At 39.4% G+C, this 13,411-nt stretch overlaps 2 protein-coding genes across 2 annotated transcripts; one reads left to right on the top strand and one right to left on the bottom strand.

The window, feature by feature from the left end:
- The first annotated feature begins 274 nt into the window (after positions 1-274).
- Positions 275-6,286, top strand: LOC104945040 (proteasome subunit alpha type-6-like). The gene is made up of 7 exons (XM_010770668.1): positions 275-295; positions 722-816; positions 968-1,049; positions 1,914-2,069; positions 2,517-2,695; positions 3,849-3,943; positions 4,687-6,286. The coding sequence occupies exons 3-7, from the start codon at positions 986-988 to the stop codon at positions 4,742-4,744; spliced, it is 552 nt and encodes a 183-aa protein (XP_010768970.1). The 5' UTR covers positions 275-295; positions 722-816; positions 968-985; the 3' UTR covers positions 4,745-6,286.
- A 1,827-nt stretch (positions 6,287-8,113) lies between these two features.
- On the bottom strand, positions 8,114-12,053 carry LOC104945039 (NF-kappa-B inhibitor alpha-like). The gene is made up of 6 exons (XM_010770667.1): positions 11,715-12,053; positions 10,229-10,334; positions 9,862-10,072; positions 9,151-9,239; positions 8,660-8,920; positions 8,114-8,577 (listed from the first exon to the last, which is right to left on the bottom strand). Exons 1-6 carry the CDS (start codon positions 11,960-11,962, stop codon positions 8,542-8,544), a joined length of 951 nt encoding a protein of 316 aa, XP_010768969.1. The 5' UTR covers positions 11,963-12,053; the 3' UTR covers positions 8,114-8,541.
- Positions 12,054-13,411: the final 1,358 nt, after the last annotated feature.

Below are 13,411 nucleotides of genomic sequence, written 5' to 3'. Positions count from 1 at the left end.
TTGACTATAAGTACGTGTATGTAAGATGCTTGAAAAGCTTGAAAATGCACCTTGAAAATGCTTGAAAAGTGCTTGAATTTGACTTTGGAAAAGGTGTAAGAACCCTGAACAGAGATGGTCAAACTAAAGTAGTAGAGACATGGCAGAATTCCTACAATGAAGCGGGACATTGAACTGTTCACCCGTGAGAGGGCAATCAAGAAAAGAGAGCGAGCGGCCCCGTTGAGGAAGTTTACAGATGAAGAGACTCAGCCATGTTAAGCGCTTTGAGCACCAGGAAAAGCGCTTTATAAATGTAATGTATTATTATTATTATTATTATTATGTTTATGCAGCACTGCACGTGGAGATGTGGACGCGCAAATCGCGTAGGTAGGCCTACATGTATACAAACCTGCGGCGGAAACCCCTCTTGTCTGTCAGTTAGTGTGATTATTTTATAAAAGTACCGAAGTAACGCGTGTCGGGGCAATGTTAGTAACTGTAGTGTGATTACTGAATTATAAAAGTAACGCGTTACACAACTCCGTTACCGACAAAAGTAATATTATTACAGTAACGTGTTACTTTGTAACGCGTTACACACAACTCTGGCCATTGGGAAACCTCCCGGTCCTCCCGATGGCCAGTCCGGGCCTGGGTTGAACCCTGAAATAAAGAAAGGTCGTGAAAAGGGCACTACTGTAACTAAATCTGTTTTTCCCCTTCCATCTATCTTCAGAGTATGCCTTCAAAGCCATCAACCAGGGAGGACTGACCTCCGTAGCGATCAGAGGAAAGGACTGTGTTGTGGCTGTCACACAAAAGAAAGTTCCAGTCAGTATACACAGACACACACATAAGTTTATTTTTCTGTGTTTTTTACAAAGCATCTGGTCAGATTCCACATCTGTAATAATGATGGTCATTGCATTACTATGTTGTGTACCTTTCTGTGTTTACAATGTCTTTGTCTTGTTTTTCTCAGGACAAGCTATTGGATGCGATGACGGTCACACATCTGTATAAAATTACAGAGAACATTGGCTGTGTTATGACTGGCATGACTGGTAAGCAATGTCCACTTGAATGCATGCGTAACAAAAAATAAGTAAACATAGAGTGTGCTATTTCAGTCATTTGACAACTCTAGCTGCAGCAGAACATAACATAAAAGTTGCAAAAGTGTCGTAGCTAGCAAAATAAAAAACTAAAGTATTCCAAAGCTGACCAGAGAAACACATGATTTGCTTTTATTTATTAGTTTATTTTATTAATTTTATTTTACAGTGCACAATAATAGACATTTATGTAAATGGTAAGTTAGCTAAGAGGCTTTTTTTCATCTGTAATTCCTGGACAGATGTTATCCCTAATAACAAATCATTAAAAACATGAAAAATAGAGGCTCACAATAAAAAAAAAAAACATACGTAGCAAAAAGATAGACAAATGTGGATTGTTCTCTTTCCGTAGCTCAAATTCATTGGACATCAGCCTCAACAGAAAAATAAAATTGACTAAAATAACTTCTCCTGCACGGGATAATGCGATTTCTTCTACCTGTTTTCTTTTGAACAGTAATTGAAAGTGATTTAATTGGGTCAGTGACAACCATACTACGCCTATGATCCGTTAACATAAAGAAGTGTATAATTAGATTAAACTTTATTGTCATTGCACAGAGTACAACGAAATGCAGTTTGCATCCAACCAGTAGTAAAGTGCATCCAGTTACATTTCATTTGCATAACAAACAATGTTATAGTAATGTAAAGAAAACGTATTGATATTAATTGAATGGAGAAAGTTGAGGACTCTATGATGTATACATACAGGTGTGCCGGGGAAGAAACTTGGTGACGTATTTCTCCAATTAAATCGATACATTATTCATTAAAAAATGCCTTTTTTCTGCCTCTTCCTCCCTCCAGCTGACAGCAGGTCTCAGGTGCAGAGGGCTCGGTACGAAGCGGCTAACTGGATGTATAAGTACGGCTATGAGATCCCTGTGGACATGTTGTGCAAACGCATGGCAGACATCTCTCAAGTCTACACACAGAACGCAGAGATGAGGCCCCTAGGCTGCTGTGAGTCTCGTGTGGATTGTTTGACAAAAATAACCTTAATGAGTTTCCAAATCTCTATTCTCAATAATGTGTTACTTTGTGAGGAGAGCTGTACTGGTTCATATTTAGCGTTACTTAGTGATCTGAATCTGTTTTGTAAGGAGTGTAATAAGTCAAGTTTAAAAAGTGTCAAAGGGTTTTAAAACTCAGCACAAAATATCTAGAGCTACAATCAAGATATTATATCTATAAAAACAGATATTTGTGTAAACATTGAACAAGGCTGTTTAATACTGTTTGACATCAAAGCTCCAACTCTCTTCGTGTCTCTCTGAGTCCTGACTCTCCATTGCTGCAGAAGTTTCCCTTACACTGTTTATGAGTTTCTTTCAAAGTGCTGTTTAGAATATTTATCAAAAACCCTTTGGTAAATATGTATATCCCTTTCTTCGCTCCATCCCTTTCCAGGTATGATCTTTGTGGGTCTGGATGAAGAGTTGGGTCCTCAGCTGTATAAGTGTGATCCAGCCGGATACTACTGCGGCTTTAAGGCCACCGCAGCCGGAGTCAAGCAGACTGAGGCCACCAGCTACCTGGAGAAGAAAGTCAAGAAGAAACTGGATTGGACTTATGAGCAGACCATAGAGGTATTGCACACATATAGTGTAAACACACAAAATTAACAAAGTGGTTCAAGATGTGTACATGCCCCTGGTGTATCCTCCTGGGACACTGGCAATTCATTTTTGTCCAATGTGGGAGACGTGAGACTAAGGCCCTTTATTTCAAACAGCATGTAAGCAGTTTGTATGAATCCTGTGAAAAGCACATCCTTGGCTTTCTATCGCCCATCAAAGCACAAATTCTGTCTTTTTAAATAGTCAGAATTGACCTAAGTGAGTGAGGGGGTCAAATGTGTAGAGATATGTTGTTACTGTTGTCTGTAAGGATGTTGTTATTTAGTCTGTTATAAGTGTGTGTTTTATTTTAAGCTATTTCAAATAAACATTTTAACCCATGTGCTTTTTAAGAGACTTGCTTCTTCTGATTTTCACTTTTTAAACTTCAGGAAACGGCACTTTCATCAAGTGAGAAAGAATTCAAAAGGAAATGAAACATAGCTAAAAAGATTATTATAGAGATATGTTATAAGACAATTATACATAAAACATTCTAAAAAAAAATCTATACTTGCGATATGTTTCTTGCGTCACAGTAGCTTAAACTATGTTAAACAAAAATCATATTTTACAATTGTATTTTTACGTTTCGTAATATTCCGATACGCAATGCAACATTGGATTTCTGTCATAAAACAGACCTGCTGAATATCTTGTCTTGGAATTTCAGTTGGGAAATTCAGGGAGTTCTCTGGATGTCAGAACAGCAGGGAGTTTTACAATTGTGTAACCAAACTAGAATGTTAATGCATTACTTTGCAAGTCAAAAACCAAACGGTTGAAGCCCTCAAAAGGACCAACATGTAAATAATTGATACAAATCAGGCACTGATATGATAAAACTGATATTATTTTAGATATTTTATTTCAAAAAATAGGGCTGCAACTAACAAGCTCATTGTTGATTATTCTTCTATTTGTTGTTTGGTCGGTTAAATGGTAAATACAATGTCAATCAGTGCTTCCCAAAGCCCAAGATAATGTCATCAAATGTCTTGTTTTGGCCTGAACTCAAATATATTCATCTATTATCTAATTCTCGGGCGCAATGTTTATTTTGTTCCCCCTCTCTCCCTTCTTTTCTCTAATGCTTATTGTGACAATTCTCTTCTCAATACAGACGGCTATCTCATGCCTGGCCACCGTTCTGTCCATCGACTTCAAGCCCTCTGAGCTAGAGGTGGGAATTATCACTACAAAAGGATCTGGATTCAAGTGAGTATTTGCCCTCCTATAAAGAAAGTAAATCAATAGAAATCCCTCTTTAATTTCAACCCTTGATGAATTATGAATCGTATGAATTGAAGCAAAGGTTAGCAAATGGGAGACATAATTAAGACATACAGTATCTCAGTCTCCTCTGCATATTACTACCTTGTAATCAGTTTAAATGTAGACTTAAATTCATATCATTTTCATCATCATCTTTTTTTACTACTATCATTTATTTCATTTGTTTATTTTGTTTAGTTTTTTTGTTCCATTGCAGAAAAATGCATCTGGTAAATAAGTCAATAAATAAATAAAAATGACCAAATAAATATAAAAACCTGTGTAGGGAATATAATGCTGACCATGAGTAAATTACCTTTTTGCACTTTCTAGTTTATTTCAACTTCCTGGATGCATTTTAAGAACCAATCTTTGCTGTTTATCTAAACATGCAGCCTTAAACAGTCGCCTCTACTCCTGCAGAAGTCTTGCATCTTTGTGCTGACACTGACAAAAGTGAAATCCCTTAAGCATGTGTTGGCGTTGTCAATATCTCCTCAGGGTTATTTCTAAAAATGGATAAGAACAGATTAATGGAAATTCCCCTTAAAACAAAAGCAGGGATAAGATCAAAGGAAGGGCTTAGAGGGTTCAATGTGTTCTCAACGTGTCCGTGTTTGAAGGCCTAAAAACATCTGGCATAACAAAAAAGGATGCTCGTTAACTTTTGTGTGTTTGTGCTCCAGGATTCTGTCAGAGAATGAGATCGATGTCCACCTGGTGGCTTTGTCTGAGAGAGAATGATGAGATTCTGAAAAGGATGAATGGCAACATCAGAAAAACCCCCACCTCCTCCTCTGCAAAAAGGTCTCGCCTACAGGGAATGAGTTGGTATCATCTTGTTCCAAAGAGGTGGCGGTTGAAATACAAAGATAAACAGTTATTAGCAGGTGGGTGGAAACGTTACCCATCTGCACCAACACCTCCTTTAGCATCGTCTCTGACTGGACACGATATTCTCCACATATCCACCCCTCCTGTATTTTCTGGAAAGATGCGGAACATTCACATCAGTACCACCACACCAGTCTGATATCTCCTCCTCTGTCTGGATGGAGCCCAAACGACTTTAGTTGATGAGTGCGACATGAGCAGATTGAAAAGATGGGGGATAGTAACACGACAACAACAACAGCAGCACAATAACCTCTCAATACCTCTTAGTATAGAGCAGTGAAGGATTGAGTCCTAAAACCCGGGAACGAGCAAGCATTTTTGGAAAACAAAACGTGTTTCTATTTAGATGCCTGAAATAAGGTCTGTGGTTAATGAAGGTTTCCAGAATATTCACGTTAGTAGTTCACTTTTATGAATCCTAAAAATGGCTGTTGACTAAAAGCAGCTAAAACTACCAAACGTCATTTTGCTGAACATTAGCCGCCTTTAGCTTAGAGTGAGTGATGCGCAGTGATTGCTTGAATGTTTAGAAAATCATAAAGTTGTTGTTAATCTGTGGAGATTATCCTGCTGTGCAAAACGTGTAAGTATCAAACGTTTGTCTGGAATAAATTCTATGGGTATACTATACAATCTTTCAGGATTTTCACGTTTTGATCTAGGACATAAAATACGTCAATAAATACCCGACTTGTGAATGCCCGGAGCTTCTACGTGTAAAAAAACTGCGTTTGCTAACAAGTTGCTGAACGAGGCTATTAAACGTCATCAAGAAGAAAATTAGCCGCCTTTAGTTTAGCGGTATTCAACTAACTGTCATGTAGTTTGTTTAAAGCCTAACGTTAGCTTTTTTACTTATTGCGATTGCATTTATGACTCAAAAATCATTAAAGTTGTGTTGATATTTGGAGATTATCCTGCTGAAGAAAGCAAGTATCATAAACACATTAGCCACAGATCTTATTTTATTTATGTTCCAAAAGCCGATGGAAAAAATCGGCTTTTGCAGAGGGAGCCGTTGCGATGCTAACTTCGGGTTCAGCCTACAAAAATACGTCACCACTGCACCATTTTTTACATAGCTTCTTGAGTCACTGTATTTCAACAGTGCTTCCAAACTTTACTCAGGGCTGCCACATACATTATTTTGATCTAAATTAAAGTGCCACCCCCTCCTCTCCACTGTTTTGTAGTTCCAGGGTGATTTCTATGCTCTGATTTAGTATGGTCACCCCTGTCTCACCCTAAATCAGAGCATAGAAGTCTGCTCAGGTCAACAGGAAGTCGCTAATTATTTCATTCTCTCCCCTTGTGTCTCAACCCCCCTTCTCTCTGCTGCCATTGTTGTAAATTGCACTTCTAATAAACACAATGTTTTTATTGAACATCTTCCCTGTTTTTCTTTTCTCCTCATATGAATTTGGGTTATGAAGAGACCGTCCAGCTCAGCTAACATTACATTCACATTGGTGAAAGACCATTGTGAAAGGGGCTATAACAATGACTTACTGGAGAATGAATCAAGAGGATAAATGTCACAAAAGTTGATTCAAATGAAAATGGTTTCTAAAATCATAGATGCCTGTTTGATTGAGAAAAAACACATGTTGTAAGAATAAAGGATCAAATTCAAACAATTACAGAAACAACGGAGTTGAATAAGCCCTCTATCACACGGTTGCTAGGAGGGGCAGCTAATATGTACAGTGCCCGGGGAGCATTGTAGTAGGACTTTAACCATCAACCTTTCGTTTGCAAGTACCTACAGACTGAGCCCCCACTGCCCTACAATTGTTTGATATGAGTTCAACTGTACAGTCTAATGTATTTACAGCTGTTATAAAGTCATGCGATGTCTCCATGGTAAGACTTGCAGTGTGTTAAGCCAACATACTTGGCATGACCTGCGAAACAATCACAGATTTGCATAAGTGTATTTAACAGTAACTTCTGATATGTATGTTACAGGAACTAGAGTAAAACCCCCTTCCTCCCCTCTGCCCCGAACTTGACTGAAGCATCCTGTTGTTCCGTGGAGATTCCCTTCTTTTGGAGGAATGAGAAGCAGGAATGTCATGAACAGCTGAGTGTTCTGTTCCTGGGAATTTCCTGTCCCTTCTTTCTGAACACCACCTTCCCAAAAACGTCCTGATGTAGATGACTGAGCAAATCAAACTCAGAATTCCCCGATGCTCTTATCTCTTTACACACACACACACACACACACACACACACACAGCTGGAGGAACTGCTGCAGGGTCTTATGCCCGCTACTTCCTCATTCAGTGGAAAGGAGTTGTTGAGTTATCAGTCACTTCCTTCCCGGAATGCATTATATGAAAATAAAAGGACTGAAAGTCAGCTGTCATGCTGCGATGGAGGCATTTATAGCAGCAGACAGTGACGGCAGAAGGAAGGCACATGGTCATTTCTCGTATAAGTGCAGCCTTAAAATATCGTCACGCGCCAACTATTACTTACTGGATCTTCTATGATCTTTCTTATAGTTGAGAGCCTCCTTCTAGGACCAAGGAGCTAAATGCATATGCAGTTTTTCTGAATTTCAGATAATGAGCACTTTTCTTTTTATGAAGAAAAAAGAGATCTAAGGAAAAAGGTTTTGACTTCTTTTTTTTAAGATCCTACCAAAAGTGATTTTGGTTCTGAGGAATAAGTCCCAATTCTGAGTTAAAATACAATTTATTTTTTCTCAGGATTTTAATCTCAAAAAGGAAATTCACTTTTCGTCAGATCTCAAATATCTTTCACCTGTGGCCCTGTTCTTCTTCCGTAGAAAACTGTGTTGTTCTGAGTTAACTACATTATTGTATCTGAATTTTGAGAGGTAAAAAAAAACTATTTCATTAACCAGATTATTAAAACTGAAAACTGTAATATTGAAGCTATTTTCCTGAATACACAAGAGTATCTCTGTTATCTCAAAGTACTGAGAAATGTGCTTGTTTTACTGAAATTAGAAGCTCTAATTCTAAACTTCATGGGATTTATTTTACATTTGGAGGTGCCGGTATCCTTTATTTATATAGATCATGTGTTCATATTGGCAGCACAAAACATATTTTATGCACGTAAAAGCCTCTTTTCTAACGAAAACAGATTTATTTTTCTTCCTGAGAATCTAAAAAAACTTTCAATTCAGAAAATTGCCTCCATTTTAACCACCCCAGTCCCCACAAATATACCAACACAAAGTTATTCTGTTAAATATGAGTGTTTTTAATTTCACTGGAGTGTGCTGGACTGTTTGCTGTCTCACATATACAACCTGCTCAACTGTACACGTTCACAGCTTCCATAAAAAATACATCTTTGTATACACAGCATTTACAATATCGTACAACAGAGCTGCTGCAGGTCCAGCTGTGTGGAAGGATGTTTCTTTGTGACAAATGATTTTCACAGAATACAAGCAACCCTCTCAACATCATGTATTCACACATCTCAGCGCCTTTTCTCCCCCCGCAGCCTGGAACGGCCTGTCCAATCTTACGCGTCCACGCCCGCGCCGTGTCACTGCACTCCTGGGCTCATGTGACGTCACTTTCTGGAAGAAGTCGACGTGCCGAGCCGTTTCTTTGTGTCACAGCCTCCTGCCTCTGTAACTTCCTCTCTCTCCCTTCCTGCTAATGTCCGTTCCACTGGATGTCGTCATATCCCACCTACAAACACAAAGAAAGTGGTTACACACTTGCTAGAAAAATGCTACTTTTAATGCTACATCTCTGCTGTTTGGACACACACCTCCTCATCAGACTCTTCGTCCACTTCTTCCTCGCTGTCGTCTGATTCGCTGTCAGGCAGCTCCCTCAGTTCAGGATTGGTGAGAGAGTACAGTTCTTTCCGGATTTCGTCGTTGTGGCGGCCGTAGGTGAGGTGGAAGGGGGTGTGGCCTCCAGAGGTCAGGAGGTTGGGGTCCCCTCCTTTCTTCAGCAGCAGTTGGACCAGGGGGAGATTCTGCAGATCCACGGCGAGGTGCAGTGCACTGCGACCGTTCCGCTGTTCCTGAAGCACACAGAGGACACGAGGCTTTATTAGCAACAGGAGGGGGCTGTTCCAAAAAAACTAAGGGTGGAAATCTTTCATTCTCTCACAATTCGATTAATTTGCATTATATTCCAAACAATTCTGGTTTCGTAGATAGAGAAACTCATTTAAGAAGCTACTCCATTATGCTGTGGCCTTATAGGCCTTTATGAAACATATGTGATTGTATAATTGTGTGTGTTGTTTACCTTCGCATTAATGTCAGCTCCGAGATCCACCATGTTCTCCACCAGCAATAGGAAACCCTGAACTGAGGCCAGGTGGAGGCAGCTCTGACCTGCAAGACAAAATCAAAGAATAATTAACAACTGAAACCAGACCAGTACAAGCCATTTAATTTCTGAAGATTGACTGTGGACAGAGTATTAACTTTAATTGGGATTTACATTGTTTTGCAATGTTAACGCTGACTATTAAACGTTTATATAGTCCTATAGTGGCAAAATATGTTCATGTTTTTTATTTCCACTTTTTTATATGAATGTGGTTGCCATAAAAAAAAGGTGCCAACAATGCGATATTTAAGGCACAACAGGCCTAAATATATTTGGAACCTTAGCATCTAACAATCATGTTCCATGTCACAGATAGTTCTTGGATAGGAATGACTATGGCATTCCCCTTTCTTGCTTAAATGTCGTCTTCCTCCTAACCATAGACATTTTTCTTTTCCTGCCCATCATTCCTCTATTTAAATAGCAGTTCAGTGTCTCGCCTGTTTCCATGCACTGAGGGTGGGCCACCACAGAATGGAAATGACCACCACAGCCACAGAACATAATATTCTAATAATGTTAGAAACATAATAATTTAGCCAACCGCAGCTAAATCCAGACATTTTGGTTTCCTAGCATGTAAACACGTATCGTTTGGAAAAGCAAATGCTTTCTATGTCTCACCATGATAGTTGCAGGCAGCCATCACCGTGTGCAAATGCTCTGGCCGACAGTTATTTGTGAGGACGCTGAAGCACAGCAGGTTGCCATGGCGACAGGCGATGTGAAGAGGCGTGTCCCCGCTGTCGTCCACCAGCGTGGGGTCGCACCCGGAAAGCAGGAGTTGCTGGCACACTTCTGCCTGTCCTGTTATTACCGCTAAGTGGAGAGGAGTCTGTGAGGGGAAGAAGTTCAGGCGCGTCAGAAGGGGTTTCATTGTTTTATGAGATAAAAGACAATATTTACTATGGCTACTACAGCCATAGGTCCTATAGAATTATCACATTCACAGACTAAAACAAGAAGCAATATTTTAAATCTTCTTCAGTACCTGTCTCTGGTCATTTTGTGTATTGAGGAAGTCTGTGCTCTTGGAAAGGTCTATAATTTGTTTGATGTAGTCCTTGGCCTCGTGGATGATGGCCAGGTGGAGCAGCCTATAAAGATAGAGAATGAAGGTAGAAAACCTGTTACAATACATACACACCTCACAGCTTAATCTGTATTATTGTTTTTCTTCCAACCGCAAATACACAAACATCAGATTTTTTCCATCATCCATATCTGTTACTTTTGAAGCTGTCCTTATTTATGTCATTTTTAGCGGTTTATAAAGGCAGAATATTTGCTTCAAATTATAAAACCGGACAATTGTACGGTGCAACATCAAGTAGGCCTACAGGTAAAGGGTTGTAATACTTCTGCATCCTATTTCTGCTGATGTCTTCTGGAGAAGACAATAGAATTATGATACCTTGTATGTGTTAAAAAAAACAAAAAAAACGTAATGATTAGACAGGAAGTATATTCCTCAAAGATATCTCTGGATATTCAATACAGTAGATGGCCAAGTTTCCCATCTCATGTCCCAAAATATTCACATAAAATAATGTTTTCTTTTGTATCAACACTCGGAGCAATTTGATAGTGTGGCAAGTGCAACACGGCGACCCTTTTTACACTAGAAAATGTAAACATGGATGCTGTAATTACTCCATGTTGGGGGTAACTTTTTGATGGGATACTTTCCTAAGAATGACGTTACAGTAAATGAGTGTAAATAAATACAAATGGTCCCCCTTTTGAGGTGTTCCCCAGGGCCCAAATTGAGAACCACTGATCCTCTGACCCCAGGTTGAATCTCTGTAACATGACACAGTTCCTGTCCTCAGTTCTGATGAATTAAGTCACAGTGTACAACTTTGACGCCATAGCACGTATGCATGTGCCCCAGGAACAGTAAGTCTTGAGGTTTTACTATATTTTCATGCGGATTAAGTGTTCTAACGAAAACTTCCCATGGATTTACGATGGGAACAAATTGCAAACATGTATTCCAAAAGACAGTTACTTGCCAACTTCCACATATTTGCGTTAATTTTTCTAGGTTTTCCTTATTCTTGCTTCACGGGAGCGCGCTTCGGTAGGATTCCTTGGCGGCGCGCCCGGGACTTTCCCAGTCTGAACCCGCGGCCAAAGTAGGATCCCTCCTGATAATAGCCTTTTGTTTACGTCCGATTCCACTGTGTCTGACCGCAGCTAGCCCCATTATCAAACCGGACACCCTTTGTGTGTATTTTTAAAACTGCAGCAGTGTACTTTTATAAGCTATAATACTTAAGTAAGCCTAAAACATTGAATAAGTTAGTCCCGTGTGTTGTAATGACAAGCTGGAGGAAGATAGTTCCCGACAGGAAAGGGATCAAATTACCTCCGAAGACCCAAACTGGGCCTAGCAAGGCGATACTGCAAGACTTCCGAAAACTCACAAACACCGTCTTGTTTAACTCTGTAGGGTTATTCCTGTAGTGACTTACGTGTCTCCGTCTTCTGTGAGTTGTGTTTTCCATTCCTGAAGCTCTCCGGTTACATCTTGTTTGTGCTGCGGAGGCTCACACTCCAGCTGCAGCCGACGGATCTCCGCCGCCACCGCCTGGTACTCCTCCTCCTTCAGGGAGTCCAGGCCGCTGTCCAGCCGCTCTTCTGTCGACGTAGGCGGCTTCCCTTCTTTAGAATCTCGACTGTAATCCATTTGGTTTAATATACTGGTCCTGTGGAGGTCCATGTTTGGTTGTTTTTCGGGCCGAGGTGCGCTTGGTTGTGTACTAGCAGAGAGTTGTGCAGCAGTCTGTAATGCCCTCTGTGTGGCTGCCTGCAGCGGGCGGAGCTAACAACTAGGTGGGGGATTTCCAGAAAACTGTCACTCAGAATAACACAGCACACAGATTGCTGGCTCCAAGAGGGGAATTCTATTCAGACACATATAAATACACTCCTCAGTTTGTCACCAACCGAGCAAAGTCTTTTTGCAGACTTAATTTGCTGCAGTTAAAATATACATCTATGCAGTAGATTTATTAATGGCACACTTTCTCAATAAATAGGCATGTAATCTGCAGCTCAAACTAGAAATCAGTAGCTGCTTTGAAAACATTCTCATTTATTATGCAAACTAAATAGTATTTAATCACAAAAGCATGTTGGGCAGTATGTATTTTGTTTTTTCTTTATTTATAGAAGGACCATGCATACACAAACATTAATCTCAGCAAAGAGAAGAGATGCAATATGCCAGATTATAGCTAATAGCTAATTTCCATCTGTGGTCCTCAGACAGGTTCATAACAATCAATAAACAAATAATAACATTGCATGATCTCTATCAGTCAAACAATTTTAAAACCTGATTTAAGTACAGCTCAATAAATTAATACATAGTACACTTGAAATACACTTACATGATCTCGGTCACTCAAATAATTATAAAGCCTGATTTAAATACAGGCTACGAACATAATACTTAGTACACTTCAAATACACTTAAATAAAATATCTAAAATGTAGTATGACAACACAGTTCAAATTAAAAAAACTCAGATTACAGTGTAATTAATGTTGGCATGACTGGTCGCTTAATATCATTTTTTTTGCACCATAGGATAACTAGTTAAAATCAGTACAGGCTTTAAGTTCAACTGGAAGAGTATTCCAGTGCTTGATGGCCGTAAACGAAAATGCTGATTGTCCAAAGGCAGTGCGCCTCAGAGGGATGGTTAGATCTGCATTTAATGCAGATCTGGAGTTTCTGCAACTCTACTCACGCCGAAACTGAAAAAAAAACCTCAACGGTGGTGTTGTAGAATTGTGAATGATTCTGAATACCAATCGAACTCGGGAAAGTAAAACAAGACTATCATAACTGAAAAGTTTGTATTTGGACAGTATATTGCAAGTGGTCACATAGCAGTCTTAGTTGCTTGGGACCAGCAGGTTATACAGTAGTGAAAATATGATAGTATCATGGCATGCAAAAAGGTTTTCGATGCTTCTATGGTTAATGAGTTCCTAAAATGTTTAAATTTGAAAATGTTATATTTCAGCTTTCTAGTCATGCTTCTAATATGGCTTTCAAAAGTCAAATTGGTATCCAAGATCACTTGGATGTAGATAGTTCCCGACAGGAAAGTAGTCCTCTTCATGTAATAAACTAGAAGATGAACTATATTTTGCAGTA

The sequence above is a fragment of the Notothenia coriiceps genome, unplaced genomic scaffold, assembly GCF_000735185.1.
Source record: "Notothenia coriiceps isolate Sejong01 unplaced genomic scaffold, NC01 NC01_scaffold00009013, whole genome shotgun sequence".
Taxonomy (NCBI): Eukaryota; Metazoa; Chordata; class Actinopteri; order Perciformes; family Nototheniidae; genus Notothenia; species Notothenia coriiceps.
This window is presented reverse-complemented; position numbering and strand designations above follow the sequence as displayed.